This window comes from Acinonyx jubatus, chromosome C1 (genome assembly GCF_027475565.1).
Source record: "Acinonyx jubatus isolate Ajub_Pintada_27869175 chromosome C1, VMU_Ajub_asm_v1.0, whole genome shotgun sequence".
NCBI classification, from domain to species: domain Eukaryota; kingdom Metazoa; phylum Chordata; class Mammalia; order Carnivora; family Felidae; genus Acinonyx; species Acinonyx jubatus.
Window position 1 is genome coordinate 17,987,538 of NC_069381.1, and position 27,128 is coordinate 18,014,665.

General features: G+C 48.6%; 1 protein-coding gene across 3 annotated transcripts in view; it reads left to right on the forward strand.

Annotated features, from left to right (window-relative positions):
* NIPAL3 (NIPA like domain containing 3) overlaps positions 1-18,876 on the forward strand; it is a 50,488-nt gene extending 31,612 nt beyond the window's left edge. The window contains exons 6-13 of one of the 3 annotated variants that reach the window (XM_027060071.2): positions 67-212; positions 3,878-3,974; positions 6,044-6,179; positions 8,223-8,311; positions 9,745-9,808; positions 12,589-12,683; positions 14,097-14,128; positions 16,574-16,700. In XM_027060071.2, coding sequence (XP_026915872.1) covers positions 67-212; positions 3,878-3,974; positions 6,044-6,179; positions 8,223-8,311; positions 9,745-9,808; positions 12,589-12,683; positions 14,097-14,113 — 644 coding nt within the window. In that variant the 3' untranslated portion in view covers positions 14,114-14,128; positions 16,574-16,700. Of the gene's footprint in view, positions 1-66; positions 213-3,877; positions 3,975-6,043; positions 6,180-8,222; positions 8,312-9,744; positions 9,809-12,588; positions 12,684-13,990; positions 14,130-16,573 lie in introns of those variants that run through there. The other 2 variants (XM_015075166.3, XM_053209002.1) reach the window with 2 other exon arrangements.
* Positions 18,877-27,128: the final 8,252 nt, after the last annotated feature.

Genomic DNA, 27,128 nt, shown 5'->3' on the forward strand with positions numbered 1-27,128 from the left:
AGAAGCACATGCTGGCCTGAGGCCCAACCTGCCGCCAGCCCTGTGACAGCCTCCCTTTCTCTGCAGGGCGCTACGTCTTGTCCTTTGTTGGCTGCGGTTTGGCCATCGTGGGCACCTACTTGCTGGTGACATTCGCACCCAACAGTCACGAGAAGATGACAGGCGAGAACATCACCAGGCACCTCGTGAGCTGGCCTTTTCTCTTGTACATGGTAAGAGAAGCCATTGTGCCTTCCACCCAAGATGGCAGGAGGGAGCATCAAGTCCTAGACCCTGGGCACCTGAATATCCAGCAATAGGGGATTCAAGTGAATCATGACGTATTTCACAGCACCAAAGACCGTGCTTGTGGCAAGGATGTACTCCATGGGAAATGCCTTTTTCACTCATATCCTGGGTAATGTCTAAATCTGCACATATAATACGATAATTTTAGTTTTTAGAGATAGTGTAGGTGTGTGTGTACAATGTATATGTGAAGGACTAGACGGAGAAACAGAAACTCTATCTATAATTGTCTCCGAGAGCTGGAATTATGATTGAGTGTTCACTTCACCTGTGTCTTTATGCATCATCCAAAATTTCTCCAGTGATCATTTAAGACTTTTAAGGTAAGAAAAACACTTAACATTTTAAACAGTCATAGAAATGTTACCTATTTATTTTTTCCCAGTATCACACAGCTGCTAGAAGCTAATAGAGACTCCAGAGACACTGGAAACTGTCTCTTAAACCCCTAGCCCCGATTACGTCCCACGTTAGGTCTACAAATAAACTGAGGAAGCATGTAAGGTATTTAATAAGCTGCCGGTATATATTCCTGTTCTATGCCAGGCAGGCACTGAGCTAAACACTTTCTTGCGTATCATCTCAAATTCTCCCAGAACCCTATAAGGTTTTTCTCCCCATTTTATGGAGGAGAAAACTGAAGCATCGGGAGGTTAGCTGACTGCTCAGAGTCCCACGAGGGCAGAGCTGGATTCGAAGTCGGGCCTGCCTGGCTTCATGGACCACCTTCCTTCGCCACGGCCTGCTGATGAAGGTGTTGACTGTTTTTCCTCTGACACAAGCAGCCTGGGACTGCTCTACAGGCCTGAAACGTCCTTTTTCCTTAGTTTGCTCCCAAGGCAGAGGATAGATGTCCCCCAGATTGGGACTGTCTCATCTCCCTACCGTCAGCCAGCCCCAACGTGTAGCTGGTGGGCGTGGAGACTGCCACTTCTCCACACCCTGTCTCTGGCAGGACAGAGCCAAAGAACACCCCTCTTTGAGAAAAGCTTAACCCCAGAACACAGTTTTCTCTTAGGGAGTCCTGGGCTTGAATCTGTCATGCGCTGTGTGACCTTGGCCAGGTCACCTAACCGGAAGCTCTGCCTCCTTCTGTGTAAGCTTGGTGGGAGTCACTGGCCCGGGGCTGGTGGTTGGGGGACGTGAGGTGGTGCGGCAATCACCCAGCCCTTGGCAGATGCCCAGTGACCTACTCTGTTTGTCTCCTTGTGTCTCCAAGGCATTGCTGCTGTAACCGAACTCAAGGGGTCGCTGCTTGGGGTGCATCCAATTGAACACAACCCGAGGAAGTGTTGAAAGCAAAGACCTTTTATTACTTGTCACAAGTAAGGAGACAGGGAGATAGCTCTCAAAGCACTGTCTCCCCGTGGGGTTAGGGCAGGAAGCTTTTATTCAGTGTGCTGGAGGGCAAGGGCAGGGAGCTGGGCACATTAAGGAACTGATGCATTTTCTGTTTCTTAGGCACTTTGGTTCAGCTGCACATGCTTATTAGCATGTTGACGTGCTAGTCCATACATTGTATATTCACAAAAATTGGCAGAAAACCCCACCCATAGGAGATCTTAGCATTAGAATGAGTGAAAGGTAACGTTAGGGCAGCTCATAGGGCTTCTGTGCAGGCCCCGGTCTCCAGCGTGGCTCGAACTGGCTCACTCAAGGGGTGTCTCTGTAGTGGGGTACCTGGCCTTGACCTCTCCTTGACGGGAGCTGTTTATTTCCCTGCCTTTGCCCCTGCCCCCTCTCCCTCCCGCTGATAGATTTCAGTCCCCTGACGTGAGTACGTCTCTGTTGTGACCTAACACTGCCAGCTAGAGAGATGTGGCCCGATTCGGTCAACATTCATGGAGTATCTGCTGTGTGCCAGACACGGTGCACGTGAGACTGACGGCAGGTGCACTTGTGAGCAGAGCATGATATACAGAGTTGATAGAGTTGTCCAGTCGCTGTGTTGTACGCCTGACACTAACGTGACATGGTATGTCAACTATACTTCGGTAAAAAGAAAGGAAGAGAGGAGACATGCTCCCAGGACTCAAGGTCACGTACGCAGCAGCACCAAGCCTATGCCAGCACGCATTTAAGACTCGTGAAGAATGGCTAGAAAACCGGGCCCCCTGAGAGCACGCACGATGGTTAGCAATGTTGATGAGCAACTGCATCTGCTTGATGGTGTATGTTGCGGCAATTAAAGATAATTATGACAACTTCAGAAAATACGAGAGTTGTTTTTGGTAACTAAAAACAGCCCAGGACAAAACTGCGCTGACTGTGATGACAAGTAGATAAAATATGTATTCACTGCAACAAAGGCAGGAAGAAACAGGAACATGAAAACAGCTGGGGTTTGTTTTTTTTTTTTTATGGTCTCCAATTTTGAGGAATTTAAAATTTTTTCGAAATGCCCGTTAATGTTTCTGCGTTGCTTTTTATGAGTGCCTTCTACACCCTAGGCCCTGGGCCTCTCGCATCCGGGCAGCGTAGCCTAGTGGGAAAGTGCACGGGCCCTGGAGCCAGACTGCCCAGGTTCGGATCCCGGCTCTGCCATTTCATTAGCTAGCACTGTGACAGTGCCTACTTCACAGAATTATTGTGCTGATTTAACGACCTTAGTCTAGACACAGTGTTTACAAAGTGCCTGGCGCCTTTATGAGTTCGTTACGCGTTAGCGATGATTATGGCCTTACAAAGTAAGAATCGTAATCCCTATTTCACAGATGAGGTAATCGAGGCTTAGAGATGTTAAGTGACTTGCCCACGGCCACACAACCATTGTAGAAGCAGATCCAATTTCAAACTTGGGCCTCGCTGACTCCAAATGTCCTTTCTTTCGACCCCACCAAGCCGCACACATTGAAGGTTTGGTTAGGGGACAGGGGCACATATACTTAAGCCAAAGGTTCTACTTCAACCAAAGAGCTCTTCTCCTCAGTGAACAGTGTCTCCCTCTTTTTTCTTTTTCATTTATTTTTTAAAACTTTTTTTTATGTTTATTTATTTTTGAGAAAGAGACAGAGTGCGAGACAGGGAGGGGCAGAGAGAGGGGGGAGGCACAGAATCTGAAGCAGGCTCTAGGCTCCGAGCTGTCAGCATAGAGCCTGATGCGGGGCTCGAACGTACAAACTGTGAGATCATGACCTGAGTCGAAGTCGGTTGCTTAACCAACTGAGCCACCCAGGCGCCCCTAGTGTCTCCCTCTTTGACCCACCTTCAGTTTTAATGGGGTTACCCACGGAGCAGTGAGGTGGGGAGAAACCTCAGCCTGATGAATCCCGGCCATGTAAGACAGGGCGTGTGTGAGGCCAGCGCACCCCCCTCAAAGCCCTGAGCAAACTCCTCATCAGTGTTACCCAGAGGGTAGAGATTCACTCAGAGTTTACTCAGAGCCCCTCCCGTTTCCACGGGAGAGTTTGGGAAATGCTGGGTGCTTCAATTCCCTGTCAACTCTGAAGGAGTTGAATCCTTCCATGACTTTCAACTCCGTGACTTTAGTGACACCAGCAGCATCAACTCCAGCCCAGCCCAGCAGGGCCTCCCAGGCTTGCCCCCACCCACGGCCACCACTGACCTCCCTGCCTGCTGACTTCCACAGCTTGTCGAGATCATTCTGTTCTGCTTGCTGCTGTACTTCTACAAGGAGAAGAACGCCAACAACATCGTCGTGATTCTTCTCCTCGTGGCCTTACTCGGTGAGTGGGGGTCTGGGTGGTTGAGTTTTGCCACCATCGGGCAGCACCACAAGGTCCCTGCCGAGTGGAGGTGGCTTCCGTCAGTTCTGTCACTCTGCTGACTGCGTTCAGTGTCCTTGCTCCAATACCAAGAGTCCCCTAAGTGCCAGGAACGGTGCCGGAGAGGGAGCCACAGCGGTGGACAAGACAGACAAAGCCCTGCCCTAGGGAGGCCTCCATTCCAAAGGGAGGAAGTGTTAATAAACAAGCAGACAAATGCATAGATCCTGGAGAAGTTTGGGCCGTGGTGATTACAGTGAAGAAGAAGACAGCAGGGTAAGGGCGAGGGAGGTAAGAGTTTATTTCAGAGAAGTCAGCGGTGGGGCAGGCTCCAACAACTGCCTCCTTAAGGCTTCATGGAAGCCTGTCGGGCTGGGAAGGAGTGCTGGATTCAAAAGCAGGAATCGATTTTGCTCTGTCACCTGTTTTTTCTTTCCTTTGGGAGGGATGGGCGCAATGTGGGACATGGCCCCCGAATCAGACTGGGGCAAGGCCTGACCCCACATAGAGTGTGATATACTAATCGGGCTGTGAGATGTGCCCGGACTTCCAGGGGAAGGAGGGGGGGGGGCCCTCCTGCTACCCCCTGGGGCCTCTGTAGCCTGGGGCAGGTGACTCCCTCCTGTTGAAGCCACGCTGTCGTCTAAAAATAGGCCTGGGAGAACACCCAAATCTCAGGGGGGGTGAGCAGGGGTAAATGAGAGCAGCACGAGTGCCCAAGACGTGTTGCCGCCCTTCTGTCCTTCCCACACCGAGCCTCCACACCAGTCACAGGCCGTCAGCCACACAGATAGGGGCCACAGGGGCCAAGGTTGCAGCATTTTGATTTTTTAAAAACAGCTTTATTGAGATATAATTTACCCACCATAACATTCACCTGTTTGAAGTATACCATATAAACGGAATCCTCTAATAATGGGGCTTTTTGTGACTGGCGTCTTTCACTGAGCATATTTTAGAGGTTTGTCCGTGCAGTAACTTATAGTGGCGGTCCCTTCCTTGGTGATCTTGTTTGCGAAGCAGTTTGGAAGGTCAGGGTCCCTCTGATGAGCAGGAAGGCCAGAAGGCCCTAAGGCACATTGGCTGCTCTCCCTGTGTCCCCTTCTCACCAGCAAGGACACCCTCACGAAAGTGCCTGTCTTCACTGGCTGCTGCTGTTTGACAACCGTCATCTAGGTAGCCGAGGGGCCCAGAAGCCGCTGTGTGTGGTGGGTTGTTAGCAAGAGGGAAAAGGAGCAGAAGCCAAGAAAAATGGGAAAGGAGAGCACCTCAGCCAGAATAAAGGGCTTCATTTGTACCCATACTTGGCAGTGGTTTCTTTTCACTCCTCCTCCGGCGGGGGGATCGGACAGTTTAGGCTTAGCAGTCATTTCTGCACCACTGGATAAAGCAGTGGTCTCCATAGTGAGGTGAGCAATGATCTCTCCTGCAGCTGTTATATAATGTAAATACCATATAAGCACAGTGGTACGTGGGTATCACTTTAAAATACACAAACATGTATTATTGGAAAAGTATGTGCAGGCACATAGGGGTAGGATTCCAAAACATCCAGGGACCTCTAACAAAATGTTTGTTTGTTTTTTTTAATACAAGTGAATAAGCATTAAAAAAAAAATAGAGCTCCTTGCACACCATGTTTCTTTTCCCTGTGATTGCCATGAGAATGATACTCAAAAGAAGTTCATTTATCCATTCAAAGATCGTCTTGACCTCCTACCATGTTCCAGGCACAAGGCTGCCACTCGCGTTCAGACTTAGACTCAATGCCCTTTCTTGCTGGAGTCTGGAAATGACATTTGGAGACGCCTGTTGGTATTCTGCTTTCTTCTCTTCTTGGACGTAGCAGCACAGATAGGGCAGCTCATGGAAGGGGCGTAAGAGAGCCAAGGCAAACGGCTTCTTCTCGCCACGTCGGTCACTGGGTTGGCTCTGCCAGTGCTCTGTATTTTTCATCAAGTCCTTTGGGTCATAAACTGACTTTCAGGGGGCGACTCCCTGCATCCGTCCCTCCTGTTCACCTTCTGCAGGCTCAATGACGGTAGTGACGGTGAAGGCCGTGGCTGGCATGCTGGTCCTGTCCATCCAGGGGAACCTGCAGCTCGACTACCCCATCTTCTACGTGATGTTCGTGTGCATGGTGGCCACCGCTGTCTACCAAGCCGCGTGAGTCGCAGACCCTTTTCCTGCCGGGCCTCTGCACGCAGGTCTCTTCCGGGCGCTGGGCCCGATCTGCTTTGTTTCGGAAGCTGTAGGGAAGGCAGAACGATCGCACCACACAGCCGGCAGCCAAGGTTAGGCAGCCGCTGTGGGGGGAGAGGGGTCGCTGATTGGCCGAGCTGTCACGTGGTGGGGCGGGGCTCTGTGCCCCCGTAGAGACAAGCCCGGAAGGGACGTTGTTTTTCCCGCCGCCTCAAAATGGGAGAAATGTGTGATCACCGGCAGCCTCGCCTCCCGTCTCCTCCCAGGCAGGCGTCTGCTTCGTGGACTCTTGAAGCTGTGCGGCCCCCAGGAGCCACCTGTTAGGTGGAAAACGGAAAGTTGCCATTTCTTGCCCCCAAGAAATCTTCCCCGTAGAGCGAGGTGATCGTTTCTCTCTCGGAAGCGGTGGTCCTAAGGGTAGGCCTGGGCCTTGTCACGTCTGAGACCCGGTGCTCGGCAGAGGGCCCCCGACGGCCTGGGACCGGATTGAGTGTTGGGCCCTAGAGCCTCTCCCCTCCAGGCCTTTCCCTCAGCTTCCCTTCCTTGTCCGCAAGTGAGAACAACAACGGCCCCGACCTAAGAGAATCGCATAAAGCGCTCAGTACCGTCCCCAGAGTAATGTCCACAACATCTCAGCCTCTTTTATGATTATGATGACTATTATTATGGCGATTATTTTTTAAATGTTTATTTATTTATTTTGAGAGAGAGGGAGAGAGCGAACGAGCAGGGGAGGGACACAGAGAGAGAGAGAGAGAGAGAGAGAGAGAGAGAGAATCCCAAGCAGGCTCCACGCCGTCAGCACGGAGCCCAAAGTGGGGCTTGAACCCAGGGAACTATGAGATCATGACCTGAGCGCAAACCAAGAGTCAGATGCTTAACCCGCTGAGCCACCCAGGCACCCCTATTATGTGGATTATTACTGGCTTTAGTCCTACTACGGAGATTCTGGTCATCACCCCTGAGCCGACCCAGCGCCAGGCTCTGTGCTGAGCACCCCACGGTTCCAGAGATGAATCCGATGCCCACTCCCCCTTCTCACTCACCCAGTCAGCACACGTCCACCGAGGGCCCGCTGTGTGCCCGGCCGGTCTGCACACACAGGCCTGAGCAATAGTCGCTATCCCCAGGACACTCACAGCCCTGGGGTAGGGGGAAGGGCAGCCACACTAACGGAAGAGAACAACTGAGTGGGATGTATGTCATGGTGTAGGCAACTAGGTAGTAATAACTAAATGCTATGCAGAGAATGGACAAAGAATATATTCCGAGATGAGGGAGTCTTCATCCTAGATGGAGAGATTAGGAATGATTCTAATTTCTCTCTCTCTCTTTCCCGTACTTACTGCAGCAAGCACATTATTTTTGCATTAAGAAGAAAATTTGTTTTAAAAAAATAATTTACAGGAGCACCTGAGTAACTCAGTCAGTTGAGTGGCCGACTTCGGCTCAGGTCACGATCTCGTGGCTTATGGATTCGAGCCCCATGTCGGGCTCTGTGCTACAGCTCAGAGCCTGGAACCTGCTGCTGATTCTGTCTCCCTCTCTCTCTGCCCCTCCCCCCACTTGTGCACTGTCTCCCCCCCCAAATATAAACATTAAAAAAGTTTTTTTTTAATAATTACAGCAATAGGCAGAATGTGCTAAGTGCTGTAAGTTTCTTGGACTATATACAAGGACAGAAGTGGCTCTTTTTAGTGGGGTGGGGATGCTGGCGACAGTGACGGGAGGAGCGTGAGAAGGGCGTTTCGGGTGACGAGGACCCTGTGGCCAGAGAGGTATGAGACCGGGAAGGCATGGCCCACGTGGGGAACAGGATTGTCCAGGGGACAAATGGGAACAAAAGCGTGGACCCCAGACCGAGAGAGGCACAGGGGTGGCATCTTTGTAAACCCAAGGGATGTTCCTTCATGTGTCATCTTCATTTTTCAAACTGAGCCTACTGTCATCAGCTCTCACCTCAGCCTTCCTGACATGCCCACTGACCACAGTACTCTTGTGTTTAAGGTTTTTAAGTCAAGCCTCACAGATGTACGACTCCTCTTTGATTGCCAGCGTGGGCTACATTCTGTCCACTACCATTGCTATCACAGCAGGTAAGGGTGGCGATCGCTAGATTCCTGTCTCCCACCTGCGCAGCAGGGACATTAGCCCAGTGTGGAGGGACGGGGCTCTGCCTCTCTCAAAAGGCCAGTTCTGCGGACTTGTTCTACCTCTCAGAGTCGTGTATGACGTCATAGAGAAAGTGCAGGATTTCGGGCCAGAGGGACCCGGGTTTGCACCCTAGCACAGACACAGAGCCGTGTGACCCTAGGAAAATCACTTAACCTCTCTGAGCCCCAGTTCCACATTCATAAAATGGGAATAACACTCACGTCCTAGAATTGAAACACACATAAGATGTACTTTGTACAACTGGCACAAAGTTTCTCCAGTGATTTTTGCCATCATCTGCTAGCTCCACTAAGTGATCACAGATTTCTTCTCTATAATTTTTAGAGATTATGTCCGGATGAAGCATCTGTAATGTAATAGGTGCTGAGTAAGCCGTCATCAGTTTGGCAGGCCCCCTTTCTTCTACTTCACCCCTACTTTTTCTTCTGAGGTGGCTTCGGAGGCTGCAAGCATATCAGAGTGTGTTTGTTTTTAAGGGTCAATGAAGATGAAAATCTCCGAGGTAATAAGGCCAATAAGAACAGTGTGCCTCCCTTTGAGGAAGGCCCGGCCGTAAAGCCAGATGTTTTGCACTGCCCTTTAGACAAGCGTGCCAAATCCTGCTCACAGAGGTGGGAACAGGGTAGGCACGCGTCCTGCCAGAGCCTGTGCTGAGAGCAGGACCCGGGATCCCGGGAGGCGTTGACCCAGAGCAGCCAGAAAGTGAGCCCGCTGCACAGACTTAAGTCATGATCCAGAACTTGGGTCCAGTCAGGGTTGAAAGGAAAAGCCAACAGCATGATCAGAAGCTGGGCAGGAATCAGGAGCTCAGGGACACAACATGAAGCCCCGGGAGGTAGAATGAGTCCAGACAGACGCAGGCTGCAAGGCGGGTGAGGGCAGCCAGGCCCATGTGGCTCCCGGTGCAGGAGCGGGCCTGCAGGCCTGCCATCTGCTGGCCACGCGAGGTTAAAGAGCTCTGACAGCTTAACGCCAAGCCTTGCCTTTCCCTCTTATGAAAGACGGGGGAAGGGAGTATATAAAAACTGGCAAAGAAAGTCTGTAGTTTCGTTTATAGTGTGTTTAATTGGGGGAGGCTGGGTGCAGGGTCCATGAGAACTCTATAGAAAAACAAGATGGAGATAAGAGGAGTGTAGGAGAAAGAGAAGACAGTCTGTCTCCCCACCCCCCCCACCCCACCCCCCACCCCAAAATGGCTTTTATTCCACTCTTCTGACATTTGCCCTGCTGGTCATGATGTTTCTGATCACTTTGGTTTCCTACAGGGAAGAGAGTTTAGCCAAATGCTAGACAGACTGGCAAGAAGGTGATTTGAAAACAGCTCACCCATATTTCCTATTTTCTGCTGTTCCAGGCGCAGTATTTTACCTGGACTTCATCGGGGAGGATGCGCTACACATCTGTATGTTTGCACTGGGGTGAGTTACGTCCTGCTGTCTGGCCTGGGGCATTGCCTGGGGCCAGAGAACTCCAGGCAGTTTGCCTCTCTGGCCCCACTATTGCTTCTGCCTCTCAGGCAATCCTTTAGATCCCAGGGAGCAGCCAGGATTTAGAGCTTTGTCCTCCAGAGGATGAGGCTTTTCCTCCCAAAGGGCTTTATCTCCCTCCCCCTTCTTCTCTTTTGGGCTCTAATCTCCTTGTCATTTTGAAAAGATCCCATTTTGACACATGAAAAGACTCTCAGCCTCACCCCAGATCACAAAAATGCATTTTTTTAAAGTTTATTTTTTGAGAGGAGGGGGAGGGGAGGAAACAGGGGGAAGGGAGGAGAGAGGGAGAGAGAGAGAGAGAGAGAGAGAGAGAGAGAGAGAGAGAATCCCAAGCAGGCTCCACTCAGTGCAGAGCCTGACACTGAGCTCGATCCCACAACCATGAGATCGTGACCTGAGCCTCTATCAAAACTCAGATGCTTAACTGACTGAGCCACCCAGGTCCCCCCCAGAAATGCATTTTGAAGCCAAATGAGATGCCATCATTTTGCAAAAAGTAACAGGATTAATAAGCCATGTTGGCAAGAGGAGAGGACGAGGAGACCAGCTCTCTGCCACACCGAGAGGATGTTTAATGCCAGAGGACAATTTGGCAATGTCAATAAAAATTGTAAGTGAGCGATGTTCGATGCAACATTCCATTTCTAATCACTTATCTTGGAAAAATCATTGAAATGGGACACAAAGACACATGTATGAGGCTCTTTTTTAGTTAAAAAGTTAATTGTACAAGCAAAAAATTGGAAGTAGCCTAAATACCCAGCAATAGAATACAGGCTAAATAGATTGTGGTATGTCCATATAATAAAGTACCATGCTGCCATTTTGAAAAATTGAGGTCAGTCTATAGGTACTGACATAGAACCATGTCTAGGATATATTTAATGGAAAAAAATACATTTTTAAAAAATGTATAGTCTACCCTATGATCTAGCAACTCCACATCTAGATATATACCCAAAACAAATAAGTACACATTGACAAAATGACTTGTACCTGAATATTTATAGTAGCTTTATTCATCATATGTCCAAATGGATACAACCCAAATGTCTATACACAGGAGAGTAGAAAGCAAATGATATAGTATATTAAGACAGTGGTTTCAATATAACAAAACCAATGAACTACTAATATATACAATAAGGTGAATGAACCTTAAAAACATTTATCAAGTAGGGGCACCTAGGTGGCTCAGTCAGTTGAGCATCTGACTCTTGATTTTGGCTCAGGTCATGATCCAAGGGTTGTGGGATCAAGTCTCCCTTTGGGTTCCATGCTGAGCGTGAAGTGAAACCTACTTATCCTCTCTCTCTCTCTCTCTCTCTCTCTCTCCCTCTCGCTCCCTCCCTCTCCCTCTCTCCCTCTCCCTCTCCCTCTCTCCCTCTCCCTCTCTCCCCCCAACCCCACCCCACCCCACCCCCTGCCTCTGCCCTGCTCACACTCTCTCTCTCTAAAATTAATTTAAAAAGCAGGGCGCCCAGGTAGCTTAGTCAGTTGAGCATCTGACTTTGGCTCAGGTCATGATCTCACAGTTTCTGGGCTCTAGCCCTGCGTCAGGCTCTGTGCTGACGGCTCAGAGCCTGGAGCCTGCTTCGTACTCTGTTTCCCTCTCTCTCCGCCCCTCCCTCCTGTGCTCTGTCTCTCCTTCTCTCAAAAACAAACAAACAAACAATAAAGAAATAAGTAAATAATGAAAAGTTTATTAAGTGGAAGAAACTAGACAGAGTATATACATGCTGTATGATTTCACTTATAAGAAGTTCAAGAACAGGCAAATCAAGTTTTGGGTGATAGAGGAGGTCAGAACAGTGGCTTCCTCTGGGGCAGGGTTAGCATGGATTGGAAGGGGCGTGAGGAAACTTTCTGGGGTGGAGGGGATGCAAATGTCTCCTCTGTGGACCTGTGTGGCGATCACACAAGTGTCCACACGGACCAAATTCATCGAGTGCTACATTTAGGGTTTGTGCATTTTACCGCATGTAAATCACACCTCAGATTTTAGAAAGCATGTTTATTTATCTAAACTCTAGGGAAAAAGGAAAAGACTCTAGAAGAATGTACACCTGCGGGGGGGGGGGGGGTGGGATTAGGGAGAGATCAGGGGCTTTTTCACTTTTTCTTTCTCTCCTATACTGATTGAATTTAGGCCACAAAGAATTTTTTTGATTTAAACAAAATATTTTGGGGGGCACCTGAGTGGCTCAGTCAGCTAAGCGTCCGAACTTCAGCTCAGGTCATGATCTCTCAGTTCGTGGGTTTGAGCCCCGCATCGGGCTCTGTGCTGACAGTTCAGAGCCTGGAGCCTGCTTTGGATTCTATGTCTCCCTCTCTCTCTGCCTCTCCCCCATTCATTTCTCTCTCTCTCTCTCTCTCTCTCTGTCTCAAAAATAAATAAACATTAAAAAAATATTTTTTAAGGGGAGGTTCTGAAGACTCAGGCCAAATGGAAGGGAAGACATTTTGCCCAGGAAGAGTCTAATTTATCCTGATTAACGCAGTGCCGAGCGTAAGCGTGTGTGAGGCCATCGTTTATCTCCAGTCTGCTCCCTGCCCATCTCGGGCCCCCCAGCCTCCCCAGGGCTGTTCAGCAGCAAATCCCCTCCCTGTGGCCTGTGACCCTCTTTTCCCCCTCACCTGGGCTTGAAAGTAGCCCCCCCAACCTCACTCTGGCCTTTTTTCTCTCCCTCCCTTGCCCCTGTTCTCAGGTGCCTCATTGCATTCTTGGGTGTCTTCTTAATCACCCGTAACAGGAAGAAGGCCATTCCATTTGAGCCCTATATTTCCATGGATGCCATGCCAGGTAACGTTAAAACCCCATGTGTCCAGCTGCCAGCCCATCCATATAGAATGGCTGCTACTTCCTGTTTAAAAAGAGACGGCTCTCTGCTGGGTTTGGTACAGGGAAGGTGTGCTGTGCCGTTATGGTGTGACTGTCTCTCTCTCTCTCTCTCTCTCTCTTTTTTTTTTAAATCTCACTGTGCCAGATAGGAGGCAATGGTTGAGGCACCTCAGTTGGTTTTGAGCCCACCTCGCCAGTTCCCGTGTGTATTTTAGGATCTCTTAAAGACAATCCTGATTCACACTGGATAGAATTATGATCTGTCCACCAGGCTTTGTACCTGTGAAAGGAAAACTCCACTCATCCAGTTGGAATAGAACGACCAGAGAGGGGAAAGAATATAGGATGAATGAAATTCAAATACTATAACCTCACTCCTTAGATTCCATGAGGGAGTGGATTGTTCTGGAAAGCCTAGTTTCCCAGGGAGCTGGGGGTTCACCCTGAGCAGCACAGGCTCAGATGTGTTTCGTCCTTGACAGTCACAAATGCATGACTCAGCAGAGCACTGCACAGAAGGGAGCCGTGAGGGCTGTAGAGAACTGGGGTGTGCCCGCCCAGCCTCTCCAGGGACCCAGATGAGAAAAGTTAAGACACTGGGCCAGCCCCATCCAGGTTTGCCCACCTAAGTTCTGTGGGTTGCCGGTGACCACCTGCTTTCACTTTTTAGCTCAAAATTAATTTTTATTTTAGATATAACGGCGGAACTCTCTCCAGATCATAATTCCCACCCTGCGTTAAGACAGCCTAATGAAGGGGCGCCCGGGTGGCTCAGTCGGTTAAGCGTCCGACTCTTGATCTTGGCTCAGGTCGTGATCTCACGGTTCATAGGATCAAGCCCCAAGTTGGGTTCTGTGCTGACAGCTCGGAGCCTGTGTGAGACTCTCTCTCCCCCCTGGCTCGCACGCTCTCTCTCTTCATCTCTCAAAATAGATAAGCATTAAAAAAAAAACAAAAAACTTCTTAAAAAGACAGCCTAATGAACAAACTATAACCACACTGAAGGCATCCGGTAGTCCTTAATAAAGGACGCTGAGATATAGCTGTGTTCTCAGAGCTGACTGAGGTGCCCCTGCTTTAAATGGCCCTATGGTTTGTGTGTCTTTTATATTATTTCCTCATCTTGCTCTCAAGCTGTCGTCTGTCATCCGTGCTGTTACCAGCCTGCCTGTGTACAGCAACTCCAGGTCCAACTTCTCATTTGACCCGAATTGTATATAAAATTAAGATAAACAAGCTCTGAGTTGGGGCCTTACGGTTTCTCCTAGGAGTTAAGTGCATGAGCTTTAGTGCATGGACTTCGAGAACATCTAATCTGGCTGCTCAGATGCCTTTTTTGCTTACTTCCTTGTTTCTCGGCTGTGTCCCGGATAGATGAGGGCGCTGGATAGCTGAATTCCAGATAGGTGAGGTGTCAACTCTGTGTGTGTGCAAGTATGTGTATGTATATGTGTGTTTGTGTGTTCACACACTGTGTATGTGTATATATCTATATGAGTACTTGTATATGCATATACACAGATGTATTTTCCAGTGGAAAATAGAAGGTAACCTAAGGTAATCTTAGATATCAACATTCTGTGGTCTGTTTGTGGATGTGGCTCTGGGCTTCCTCTTTGTACCTTGTGACGGGTGGGAAGTCAGAGGTTGATGAAAGGAGACCCTGCCCTGTTGCCGTGGCGCGTCAGACACTTCTGAGTGGACGTGTCCCGTGCCACGTGGGCTTGGAGTTCTGGTGCCCTGGATTCCGATCCCAGCTCTATGTCCACCCGCTCTGTGACCTTGGGCATGTCCTTGGACAGGCCAAGGCCTCTGACCTTGTAAATTGGGATTCCTTCTCTCAGGGCAGTGGGATAATATGTGAAAGGCTCCCTTGCACAGTGTCTGCGACTTGGTAGATGCCTGGTTCAGTTTGGTTTCACTTCCCTTTTGCTTTAAAAAAAAAATCTTTGAAAATTTCAAACACGTGTTCAACCTGATGCCAGGTAGAACACGAAAAATAAAAAAATTTTTAAAAAAAGGAGGGGGACGCTGGCTGGCTCAGTTGGTGGAGCACAGCATTCTTGATCTGGGGGTCATGAGTTCAAGCCCCACATGGGGTGTAAGAATTACTTAAATTTTAAAAACTTTAAAAATAAATTAGTTAATTCATTAAATTAAAAAATAATAATAAAACTGTTTAAACCCAGTGCCTTTCCTACTACCTGTATTCCCTGGTCAGCATTAGAGCCTTGCATTTGGCCTACCTAGATTGACCTTCACAACCGACCAGTAGCTACAGTTCAAGAGGCATTCAGTTTCTTAAAAAAAGGAAAAAGCAGGGGCACCTGGGTGGCTCCGTCGGTTAAGCACCCGACTTCAGCTTAGGTCATGATCTCACAGTTCGTGGGTTCCCCACATCGGGCTCCATGCTGACAGCCTGGAGCCTGCCTCAGATTCTGTGTCTCCCTCTCTCTCTCTCTCCCCTTCCCTCTGTCTCTCAAAAATGAAAAAACCTTAAAAGAAAAAAAAAATTTTTTTTTAAAGGAAAAAGCAGTCTCACAGTCCCCCCACGGTGCACATCGCCCTCATTTTCCATAAATCAGTTAACCCATAATTGTTAGACTGTGGGTGTGGTCCTGCTGCTTAAGAACTTTGAAAACATCCAACAGCTAAGCCGTGCCCGGTAAGCGCACCCTTTTCCCGAAAGAACAGGCACCCCCTCAGCTTTTGTAACTTCACCCCTTGGAATCTGTGTCCTCATCCGGATAATGAGGCTCGGATTGGGGGGGGGGGGTATTAAGTGGAAGTGTGCAGGGCGGCCACACGGCATTCCTGTTAAGAGTGTGGGCTTCAGCGCTCAGACCACGCGAGTTTAAACTCTAACGCTGCCACTTGCCGGCTTTGGGACCTCAAGCAAGTTCTATAACCTCTAACCGCCTCGTTCTCCTCATCAGTAGTTGTGAGGATCAGATGAGATCAAGCTTTTCTTCTGCCAGGAGCTCAATACTCAGTACCCGTTAGCTGTCCTCATGCTCCCTGTGTTTACCATTGTGATGTAGAGCGCTTAGCCCAGAGCCTGGCGCAGTCGGGAGTCTGGCACCTGCTGTTATTGCCTTCATAGTTTCCTGGAGGACACTTTGAGTTCAGTTTCCTACGACAGCCTAGCGGCAAGAGAATTTGAAGTCTCAAGTCCCAGGCCAGGAAGAGAGTTGCCCTCCCAGGTCAGGTCCTGCCTGATGGGGAAAGTGTAGAACAAGGCTAACGGAATTCAGGAGTAAAGTCCCTGTTCTCAACTGTAAGAAGAAATCCAACATCAGTATGTGCCCAGGAGCGGTAGGCAGAATGGCACCTGCCCTCTATGCGGATCAGGGATGTTAAATGTTAAAGGTCAAAACTTGCCTTCTGAGTGTCCTGATGCATCTGGCACCGCCGCGTGTCCATGACACGAAAGTTACCCTCCCTCTTCTCCCAGGGGGATAATGAAATGTGCTGGATCCTGATTTAATTCCGCAGGAAAGTATTGGCATCTACCACGCTCGAAGCACGGTGCTGGTTCTGCTCCCCCTGGGGCCCAAACACGCGTTCCCACCTCGTGCTAGGCCAACCCATGGTCTCTCTTGACAATGGCTGGTCTGTGTGCATTATTTCCTGAAGATTCGTCCCCGGTTGCTTAGCAACCGTAATATTTCTAGCACATATTTCTGGATGTTCTTTTTTCGATCGAAAGCATTCAGGAAATTGGCAATGCACGTGATCAGCGCCCCAGCACTATAATTAGCCTGCGATGGGGTGGAGGAAGACGCAGTCTCCTGTGCCCCACCCCCACCCCTTACCACGTAATGATGGGGAGAAAATGGATTTCATTTCAGGTATGCAAAACATGCATGACAAGGGAATGACGGTCCAGCCCGACCTCAAAGCTTCTTTTTCCTATGGGGCCCTGGAAAACAACGACAACATTTCTGAAATCTGCGCTCCTGCCACGCTTCCGGTCATGCAAGAAGAACACAGCTCCGGGGCTGCCCCCGGGGTTCCCTACCGAGTCCTGGAACACACCAAGAAGGAATGAGCCCACCTTGCTCCCTTTATAACTGCTCAAGCCCTGCCGATAGTGATTCAACCCTGAATTCTGAAGTTTGCCTTTCGAGTCTTTTTTTTTTTTTTTTTTAACCGAGAACTCTCCAGAAGGGGATCTGGAAGAGCCTTTGTCTCTGGCAAAGAATATATTATCTTGGCTTGGAGATTCCGGATGACCAGGGTGGTGGTGGGGTGGGGGAGGATGAAAGCAGTATTCCGGGGTGGGTGGGGCGAGTGCGGGATTCAGACCCCGCCCCGTTCCGCCCCCACCCCCGGTCCCCCAGGTTGGGAGAGCCCCCATCATCCCCGAGGATGGTAACTGAACATCCCCCTTCGGTGACCGCAAGCTGCCACATTCCTCGCAGCTGAAACAAGACAGATCCTGCCCTCTCCTTTCCACATCGAGGGAGAGGCTGGGGACCCCTGAATCCAGTCTTCCCCTTGCCTGATCCTCCCCATCTCGCTCGCGATTCCATATTTTCACGTAACGTTTGCGTTGTCTTCACATGGCATAGCGGGCCAGCCCCGGGACCCTTCTGTCATTCACCTGCAGAAAACGCACGTGTGCCCCTTCCGGTTGTCTGTGCCTTTCTAGCGAAAACGTGCTTGATGTGTTCGTATTCCACCCGCGCTTGAAAGCTAAGTTGTTTTTGGTTCCGTGAACTGTATGATTGCCTTTTTTTTTTTAACCCCCCCAAAAGGAACGGAGAAGTTAAGAGAAGGAGGGAAATAACGTTCAGGAGCATCGGTGATGATACGTTAGCCTGAAAAGGAAGAAACATCCCTTCCCATCTTACAAAATGCGGTCGCATCACTTACAAAAGGATAGACAGAAAATCTGGCTCTTTTATTATGGGTATTTTCCTGCACACCAATGCCCTCTGGGAGGCCTGGGGGCTCTTATTTCAGAGACAGCCTCCATCATTCCCCCTCCATCCTCTCCTTTATAGATCAACAAGCCAGACTTGAATTATTAGTTAATTAACTTGGAGCTGATAGAGACGCTGGGTCCTCCTTTCATACGGTCCCACATATGTCTGGAAAAGCGGGCATTCTTGGTAAGGGTTGCTGCTTTCTTTCAGGCTACTCACGTGATTGTCTTCCCCTAGACTGACTATACTTTTGAGAACGGCAAGAGTTTGCAAATCTTAGCATAAGGATCCCCTAAGGAGTTTATTTAAAATGCAGATTCCTACACCCCAAGCGCGGATATTCTAAGTGGGAATGGCCCAGAAGTCTGCGTTAAGTCTGCGTTCTTAATTGGCAGTACAGGTCATTCTGATGCATGTAATCCAAGAATCCCACACCTCAAAAGCCTAATAATTGCAAGAGACGGTCTGCTACAACCCCCGGGGGGCCGACACACTCCAGCCTGGAAAGTCGGAATTAGCATTCCTTGTTTCCCGTCTAGGGTTCACTTGGCAGGTCAAATAATTCCCATAGGATCTGTGGCATTCATCCATCCAGTGATAACTACTTAGAACTACACTTGACGTTTCCCTAGGCAGTCTTCAACTAATAGGCAAGATAACAGTGTTAATAGACCAGTGTTGATAGATCATTAACCTTTATGGATTGTGCTTAATACCGATTTAGTACCTTGACTTCAAAACCCGGCATCTGTCGCCTGCGATAACCACTTCTGTATTGTGTCTTAACCACTTCTGTATTGCGTCTTCCATGCCTAACAAGGCAGCAGACGGTGACCTTTTTTCTTTAGGATACGTGTCCACTCAGTTCAACAATATTTGTGAGGCATTACCTGTGTGTTAATAAGCATTTGGACGGTGAAGGCTACAAAGAATGACCATGGTTCCTGCCTCCCCAGACCAGCAGAGGAAGACACATACCCAGGAAACCGTGGCAGGGCAGGCCTGGAGAGGTGCACCTTGCAACAGTGGGCCACGGAAAAGGACAGTTTGAGGGAGGGGGCGCTGCCAAAGGTCAGACCCCAAGCCTGGAACAGGGTACTCAGAATTGAAGGTGATTTGGGGGTGCCGGGTTGGCTCAGTAGAGCACGCAACTCTTGATCTCAGGGTTGTGAGTTCGAGCCTCATGTGTGCTGTAGAGTGTACTTAGAATAAAAATTAAAATTTCTGAAACTATTCAGTTTCAATTCATTTTATTTATTTTTTAAGTTTATTTATATTTGACAGAGAGAGAGAGAGAGAGAGAGACAGAGCATGAGTGGGGGAGGGGCAGAGAGAGAGGGAGACACAGAATCTGAAACAGGCTCCAGGCTCTGAGCTGTCAGCACAGAGCCCGACGCGGGGCTCGAACCCACGGACCACAAGATCATGACCTGAGCCAAAGTTGGACGCTCAACCGACTGAGCCACCCAGGCGCCCCATCAATTAATTTTAAAAATAAAAAGAATTGGAGATGTTTGGGGCCTCACTCATTGATGGGGGCAAATCTTACTAAGGTTTGAGCAAAGCATAGAAGTTAGGGCTGACCAGCAACACCCCCCCACACACACACACCCCAGGTAGAGGGGCCAGCATTTGCAAAGGCACAGTGATAGGGAGTGGGTGTTGACAAAGAAAGGAGAGGCAGAGAAGGTGGTGGGAGATGAACCTGGAAAGATAACCAGTGGAGGGGCGCCTGGGTGGCTCAGTCGGTTAAGCATCCAACTTCAGCTCAGGTCGTGATCTCGCGGTCTGTGGGTTCGAGCCCCGCGTCGGGCTCTGTGCTGACAGCTCAGAGCCTGGAGCCTGTTTCAGATTCTGTGTCTCCCTCTCTCTGACCCTCCCCCGTTCATGCTCTGTCTCTCTCTGTCTCAAAAAATAAATAAAAGTTAAAAAAAAAAAAAAAAGATAACCAGTGGAGGCCAAATCATGGAGGCCTTGAATACCTGACAGAAGAGACCAAGGTGCATCTTAGTGAGCATGGGAGCCATTGATGATCCATGAGGAAGAGAACGGCAGGATCAACGCTGATTGGAAAGGAGGCCTTATGCAGAGTGTAAGAGAAAGAATCTGAAGGGATAATAAAAGTCACTTTTCAAGGTCAAGCTGCAAAGCCTGCAAGAACAAAACACAAAAGGAAATTAAAATCTGGTTTTGCTGCTATTCAGATTTTCCAAGTGATTTTTCTGAGGTGGGCAGGGATGAGGTGGGAGGGCAGAGCGGATAAATGGAAGGTGAGCAGGGAAGCCATTTATTTTTTTTTAATTTTTTTTTTAACGTCTATTTTTGAGACAGAGAGAGACAGAGCATGAACGGGGAAGGGGCAGAGAGAGAGGGAGACACAGAATCAGAAGCAGGCTCCAGGCTCTGAGCCATCAGCCCAGAGCCCGACGCGGGGCTCGAACTCACAGACCGCGAGATCGTGACCTGAGCTGAAGTCGGACGCCCAACCCACTGAGCCACCCAGGCGCCCCGCAGGGAAGCCATTTAAATATGTCAAACCCAGGTGATCATTTTGGTGTATTATGTGCTCCCAACCTTACTCTGCCCCTTCCCTGTTTGGGTTATGGGCCTTTTAGTCCCAATCCAGGCAAGAATGAGATGAGTGGGTAAAAGTGCATTATAGTTTCCGGTCAGCTGACGGTCATGGTTTCAGTGCCACTCAGGCATTGCCCCCGGGGCCTGGGCCTCCCCTGCCTTCAGGTTGGGGGTGATGGCATAGCTGAGCTCCAGGAAGGCTGAGCAGAGAGTGCGTGGCAGCTTCCTGAGGGGAAGCCAGGGGCAGGTAGGTACCTGGGTATTCTGGAAGAACAGCTGATGTGGATCCAGAGTTCTGAATCTGCCTTGGACTATCTTCTCCCAGCCTTTCTCCCCAAATGTCAACTGTTAGCTGGTGACACTTGCTGTTGCGGGACGGGGGTGGGGGGCAAGCAGACATCAACTTTCCGCTCACATATTCCCGATTCTTTATTTTTTTCTCTCGGCTCTGACATCCCCCAAGCCCTCTTGAATGCTCCAAGCAACGTTAAGTCTCCCACCTCTCTCTCCTTCCTAGCGGCCAGTGCCTACACCAGGGTCACCAGACCTGGGTTTAAACCGTCCGTTGTTCTCTGGTCTTCCCCTCTCCACTCCGCTCTGCCCCCCTCTTCTCAAGGCTGGGACTCTGGGTTCTCTAACCAGACAGCTCAAACCCAGGTAGGTGCCTGTGGGCTTTGTCGAGAGCTCAGCCCCTCCCCGCACCCCTCCCTTGAAGCGATGATGCCGGGTCGCCGGGGTTCCTGCACCGTGGAGCCGACTGCTGGGTAGGAAGGGAGGACTGATATGTCCTTTGCCTTCCTGGTGGAAACCAGCCACCTCGATGGTACTGTGCACACAAGACAGCCATCAGGGTAGTTCGTGTTGGAGCAACTCCACCCTGCACGCGTATGAACCCCAAATCTGGTCCAGCAGTGGCCGGTAGGCAAAAAAATACACTGCGTGCTTCTCTGAGAAGCGGTGTAAGTGAAGTCGCCTTAGAATATATTCTGCGTGGATGCTTATATTTTGTGAACTTCATCACTGATACGACATGTCGTATGTCTCAAAAAAATAGGTGTGTTAGCTGCAAATAACATTACGAAGTGGTGTTTCGTTTAAAAAAAAACAACCCACGTGATACCTGTTGAGTTTGAGTCTTATGTTTGGCTAGTACTTTCTAAAGTTATCTAGAACGGTGCTGCGCCATAGAACTTTCTGCAAGGGTGGGATTGTTCTATGTCTGTGCCGCGAGGTACAGCAGCCACTAACCAGATGTGGTTATTGAGCCCTTTAAATGTGGCAAGTGCAACCTAGGAACTAGATTTTTAATTTTATTTAAACTTAATTAAAGTTAAATACCCACATATAGCTAGAGTATGGCTGCTGTAGTAACAGTGCAGTTCTAGAAAGGCCCGTGATGGCAGTTAAGGCTGAATTAAGCACCCCCCTGCCTTTTTTTTTTTTTTTCCTGCAGTGGTTAAGTGTATAGACTCTGTGGCCAACTGCTTAGGTTTGATTCCTAGCTCCCCACTTAGTAGCTGTGTGACATCGACAAGTCACTTAAACTCTCTGAGCCCCATCTGTGAAACAGGCACAGTAATAGTGTCCACCTGAAGATTCTTATGAGGATTGGATAAGCTCATAGTTACAAAGTCTGGCAACTATGTCCAGCATTCCATCAGGATGTTATATTATATTGAAGCAATGGGGAAGCCCTGAGCGCAGAAGCTTCTGTCCCCAAGGAGTTCGGGCCCATGAACCTCCCTTTACGGATGTTTGCCCACTTCCCCTGTATCCCAGGGATTTTATGGAGGCTACCTGCGTAGGCCTGAGCAATGAGTAACTCCGTTTCCAACCCCTCTCCAGGGGAGGGAGGGTAGAGCTGAGAATTCCCATCTTCCATTCAGGCTGACCAGCCCCCATCCAGGACCCCCGCCAGTGTTGCCTCATTAGCATAAAAGATGCTCCTGGGGCCCCTGGGTGGGCAGTCCATTAAGGGTCGTCCTCAGCTCACTTCATGATCTCACAGTTTGCGGATTCGAGCCCCGTGTCGGGCTCTGTGCTGACAGCTTGGAGCCTGGAACCTGCTTCGGATCCTCTGTCTTTCTCGCTCTCTGCCCTTCCCCTACTCGTGCTGTCTCTTGGTGTCTCAAAAATAAACATTAGGGGCGCCTGGGTGGCTCAGTTGGTTGAGCGTCGGACTTCAGCTCAGGTCACGATCTCGCGGTCCGTCAGTTCGAGCCCCGTGTTGGGCTCTGGGCTGATGGCTCAGAGCCTGGAGCCTGCTTCCGATTCTGTGTCTCCCTCTCTCTCTTCCCCTCCCCCGTTCATGCTCTGTCTCTCTCTGTCTCAAAAATAAATGTTAAAAAAATTAAAAAAAAATAAAAATAAACATGAAAAAAAAAAAAAAAGCTCCTAGTGCTCTTATCACTCACAAATTTACAAGGTTTAGGAGCCCTGAGTCAGAGACAAGGTCAAAGACAAATATTAGAGCCAGAGATATTCTCAGTGTTCTTACCACTGAGGAGACTACAAGGGTTTTAGGAGCTCTGTGCCAGGGACAAGGTGCAGAGACCCATATGTATATTTTCTTTGATCTCATAGTGCCCTCGTTAAACAAGCTCCCTCGCCCCTTCTGTTCAAGTGAGGACACAGCGAGAAAGACTACGAACCAGGAACGGGTTCTCACCAGACTGAATCTGCTGGCAATAGATGCTTGTTTGTTTCAGCCACCCAGTCCACGGATGTTTTAGTTACAGGAGCCCGGATGCGCTAAGAGACCAGTGCGATGAGAGAAGATTCTCACGGCAGGGCAAATGGTGCCTGCTGCCTTCTCACGTTGACACTGGAATGTGAATCTTCACCGTTGCTCCCTAGAAACGTTCGTGCACTTACTCTTCAGGATTGTTTTGTAAGTTAAAGAACAGCAACAGCAACAATCCACAAAGCCCATCTTTGACTCTCCAAAAGCCTGTTTGTCATGAAAACAACAGCCCCAGAAATACGTCTTTGCAGATGTCAGTCACACTCTGATCCTTGTAAGCATCCCAGACGGATTCAGGAAATTAGATAGCTGTCGTATAATGTCTTCTACTTTTCCCAAAATGTCATCTTCTACCAAAACGTTCAAGTCACAGACATTTATTCCTCTTCACATGAACGACGCTGAGTATCTTAGCACGCGTTTATACGCATTTGTGTATCCTTTTCTGCCAACTGTCCAGTCTTTGCCCACATTCTCTGGCCTTATTGGTCTCATTGATTTGAACGTGCTATTTGTATTTTGCATCAATTAACCCTTTCTCTGTGATGTGAATTTCAAGTATTCCCCAGTGTATTTGCTTTTTGATTAGCTTATGTGGCTTTTTTTTTTTTGCTATGAGAAAATCTTTTTGTTTCGTGTGTTTTGTTTTACATATAATCCAATTATTTCTATGAAATATATTTTTATACATAAGTATTTTATAAACATAATGGCATTGAGATGACATTTCTATAATACACTAACTTTCTAAATTTTCTGGACTCTCTGCTCTGCCCCACTGATATGTCTGCCTATTCATTCACCATTAACATACTGTTTAAATTATCTTTATTTTTTTTTTAATTTTAATGTTAATTCATTTTTGAAAGACAGAGAGAGACAGAGCACAAGCAGGGGTGGGGTGGAGAGAGAGGGGGACACAGAATCTGAAACAGACTCCAAGCTCCGAGCTGTCAGCACAGAGCCCGACACGGGGCTCAAACTCACAGACTGTGAGATCATGACCTGAGCTGAAGTCGGACACTTAACAGACTGAGCCACCCAGGCGCCCCTATATTATCATTTCAATAAACAGGACATTAATATCCAAATAGTAAACAGGCAAAATCTCACCATAAAGGCTAGTCCTTTAAGCTGAATAATTTAGTGTTATGAAAAATGTAGGGCAGTGTTATTATTTGCCTCATCTTGCCACAGACCCATAAGAAGACACCGGCATTCGGGAACCAAACTTGGCTTGATGTGACTCAAACATGGTGTTTCACATGTCAGGAGAGGGGGGCCCCGCAGAGGGGTCCATTGCCTAGTTACCTGCGGACCCAGGACTAGAACCCAGGTCTTGGGATCTCCAGTCTTTTCCTCCCCCACTGCACCAAGTCCTGCCACAGCCTATGTTCCACATCCACCACTGGCTTCTGAGCTCTTCCTCCTACTGTGTCATTTCCCTCCCTTCTCACAACAGCTCTGCCAGGAGGCTGCTCTGTCCTCGTTTTATAAGCACAGAAACTGAGGCTCAAAGAAGTTCAGTAATTTACTCAGGGCCACTTGGTGTGTAAGTTATAGAGCCTGGATTCAAGCCCAGATATAACTGACTCCAAAGTTTCTCTCTCTCTCTCTCTCTATGTATGTACACATATACATGTGTGTATAGATATATGTATATACACATATATATACATATATACATACACATATATATGTGTATATACATATACATATGTATATGTGTATATATGTACATATATATGTATATATGTACATATATGTGTATATATACGTGTATATGTGTATATATGTACATATATGTATGTATGTGTATATATATGTACATATATAACTTTTAAAGTTTATTTTTTAGTAATCTCTACACCCAACAAACTCACAACCCTGAGATCAAGAGTCACATGCCCCTCTGACTAAACCAGCCAGGTGCCCCCTCTATATATTTTAAATCCAGTCTTTTTTTTTTTTTTAACCTTTGTTTATTTTTGAGACAGAGAGAGACAGAGCATGAACGGGGGAGGGGCAGAGAGAGAAGGAGACACAGAATCGGAAGCAGGCTCCAGGCTCTGAGCCATCAACCCAGAGCCCGACGCGGGGCTCGAACTCACGGACCGCGAGATCGTGACCTGAGCCGAAGTCGGACGCTTAACCGACTGAGCCACCCAGGCGCCCCATTAAATCCAGTCTTTGATATGTCAGTAGACAAGAATTCTTTTACTTTTAAATTCTTTATTCATTTTTTTAGCACAGAATGTAACTTTCTCTGAGTCTGGAGTAGCCTAAGAGCGTAAGTTTTTTTTTTTAAGTTTTTATTGATTGATTTATTTATTTAGAAAGAGAGAGAACAAGCATGAGTGGAGGAGGGGCAGAGAGGGAGGGGCAGAGAGAATCCCAAGCAGGCTCTGCACGGTCCGTCGGGGTGGAGCCGGAAAGCGGGGCTCGAACTCACGGTTTCATGAGATCACGACCTGAGCCAAAATCAAGAATCAGACGCTTAGGCGACTGAGCCGCCCAGGCGCCCTACTTAGAACATAATTTCTTAGGCAGCTATTGAGTCAATCAGGGTCCCGTCAGGAGACAGAAACCATACCAGTTACTGGAACAGAAAATGTAATATAAGGAATTGGTAACTAGGTAGAAAGCTGTTTACTGGGCAACTGAAAGGGTAGGAGAGAATGCTGAAGTCTCATAGCGACAGCGGCGGTAAGAAGCAGCCCCCACCCGAGGGCTGGGGGAAGACAGGGAAGAAGCTGGATGTGGGGGGAGAGCTTAGGAATTCCCTGAGCCTGCACTGATGGGTTAACAAGGCAGGCAGCATTAGAAAGACTTAGGATGCTCACACCCCAGTCTGGCTAAACAAGATTAGGTAAATAGGTATAGAGAGAGAGAGAGAGGCAAAGGGCCCAGTCCAGATAGTTACGGGCAAAGCCCCAATATAAAACAAAGGCAGAAGAGGTAAACAAGATTAGGTATTCAGGGTGGAAACACCCCCAATTTAGTACAATAGCAGAAAGCTGCTTTCACAGGAAGGAAGAACCAAATTAGGTAAACAGGGCTGCAAGGTGAAGTTGCCCAAAGCAGAGCGAATTAGCAAAAGGAAGGTTGCTTGACCCTTGTGGACCCTGAGGTAGCACGCTCTTTCTTGTCCCCTAGACTAGTTCAGGTTAACAGAGGTGGTGCCTCAAGTCCTCTGTAAACAACCTTCCGCCTGGGTGCCAGGATTTTGTTTTGTATTAACCCAAACCCCTGAGCCCACATATTTTCAAAATGCCCTTTCCCTCACACCCGTGAGTTAATGTTCACAGCTTCACTGTCTCTTTGTGCACGTCCATGACCATGGTTGTAAGCCTTCTGATCCTAATAAACACTGAGCAAGGACCCTTAATCGGGGCTCTTGAGCTCTCCCGGACATTAGCCATCTCTAGCGTTTTAATCCTGCGTCCTGCTTTCTTGCTGGACAAGAAAGAACTCCAGACCCGGAGTCTACGACAGGTGGAATTATTAAAACTTAGATATTATGCCTAAAGGAGGGGCCCTGGGGAGCTGAAACTCAGAGAGCTACAACTAAAGCTGGTGCTGTGTCTCTGAGTTGGAGGAGAGGCCTCACGGGATTGGGACCCAGCCTATGAGGGTCTGTATGAGCCCTGGAGCCCACTGAGGAAGAAGACAGACTCCCTGAGCTTCAGTGGGAGAGGAAGAGTTCCTGGGTGGCTCAGTCTGTTAAGCGTCTGCCTCTTGGTTTCAGCTCAGGTCATGATCTCATGGTTCATGGGTTCGAGCCCCGTTTCAGCACGGGGCTGACAGCACGGAGCCTGCTGGGGATGCTCTCTCTCCCTCTCTCTCTCTTAAAATAAATGAATAATGTAAAAAAAAAAAAAAAAACAGGTGAAAGAGGGGAAAAAAGGTATTTCATCATGCCAAGAAGATACGTTAAAAGTTCCTGTCCAACATGGAGCCTAAGCAGCCACACTCACCTCCAATATGGAGCCTAAGCAGCCACACTCCCCTCTTCTCAGTGCCAGGGCTTAGTCAGTAGGTACCAAGAACAAGGGTGCTCTGGGCAGCAAAAGGACAGATTCATCGGAAAACTATAATAGACTCTACAGACGCAGAGCAACATTTGCCCCAGATGGAGCCCTAACAGTGGAATGTCTG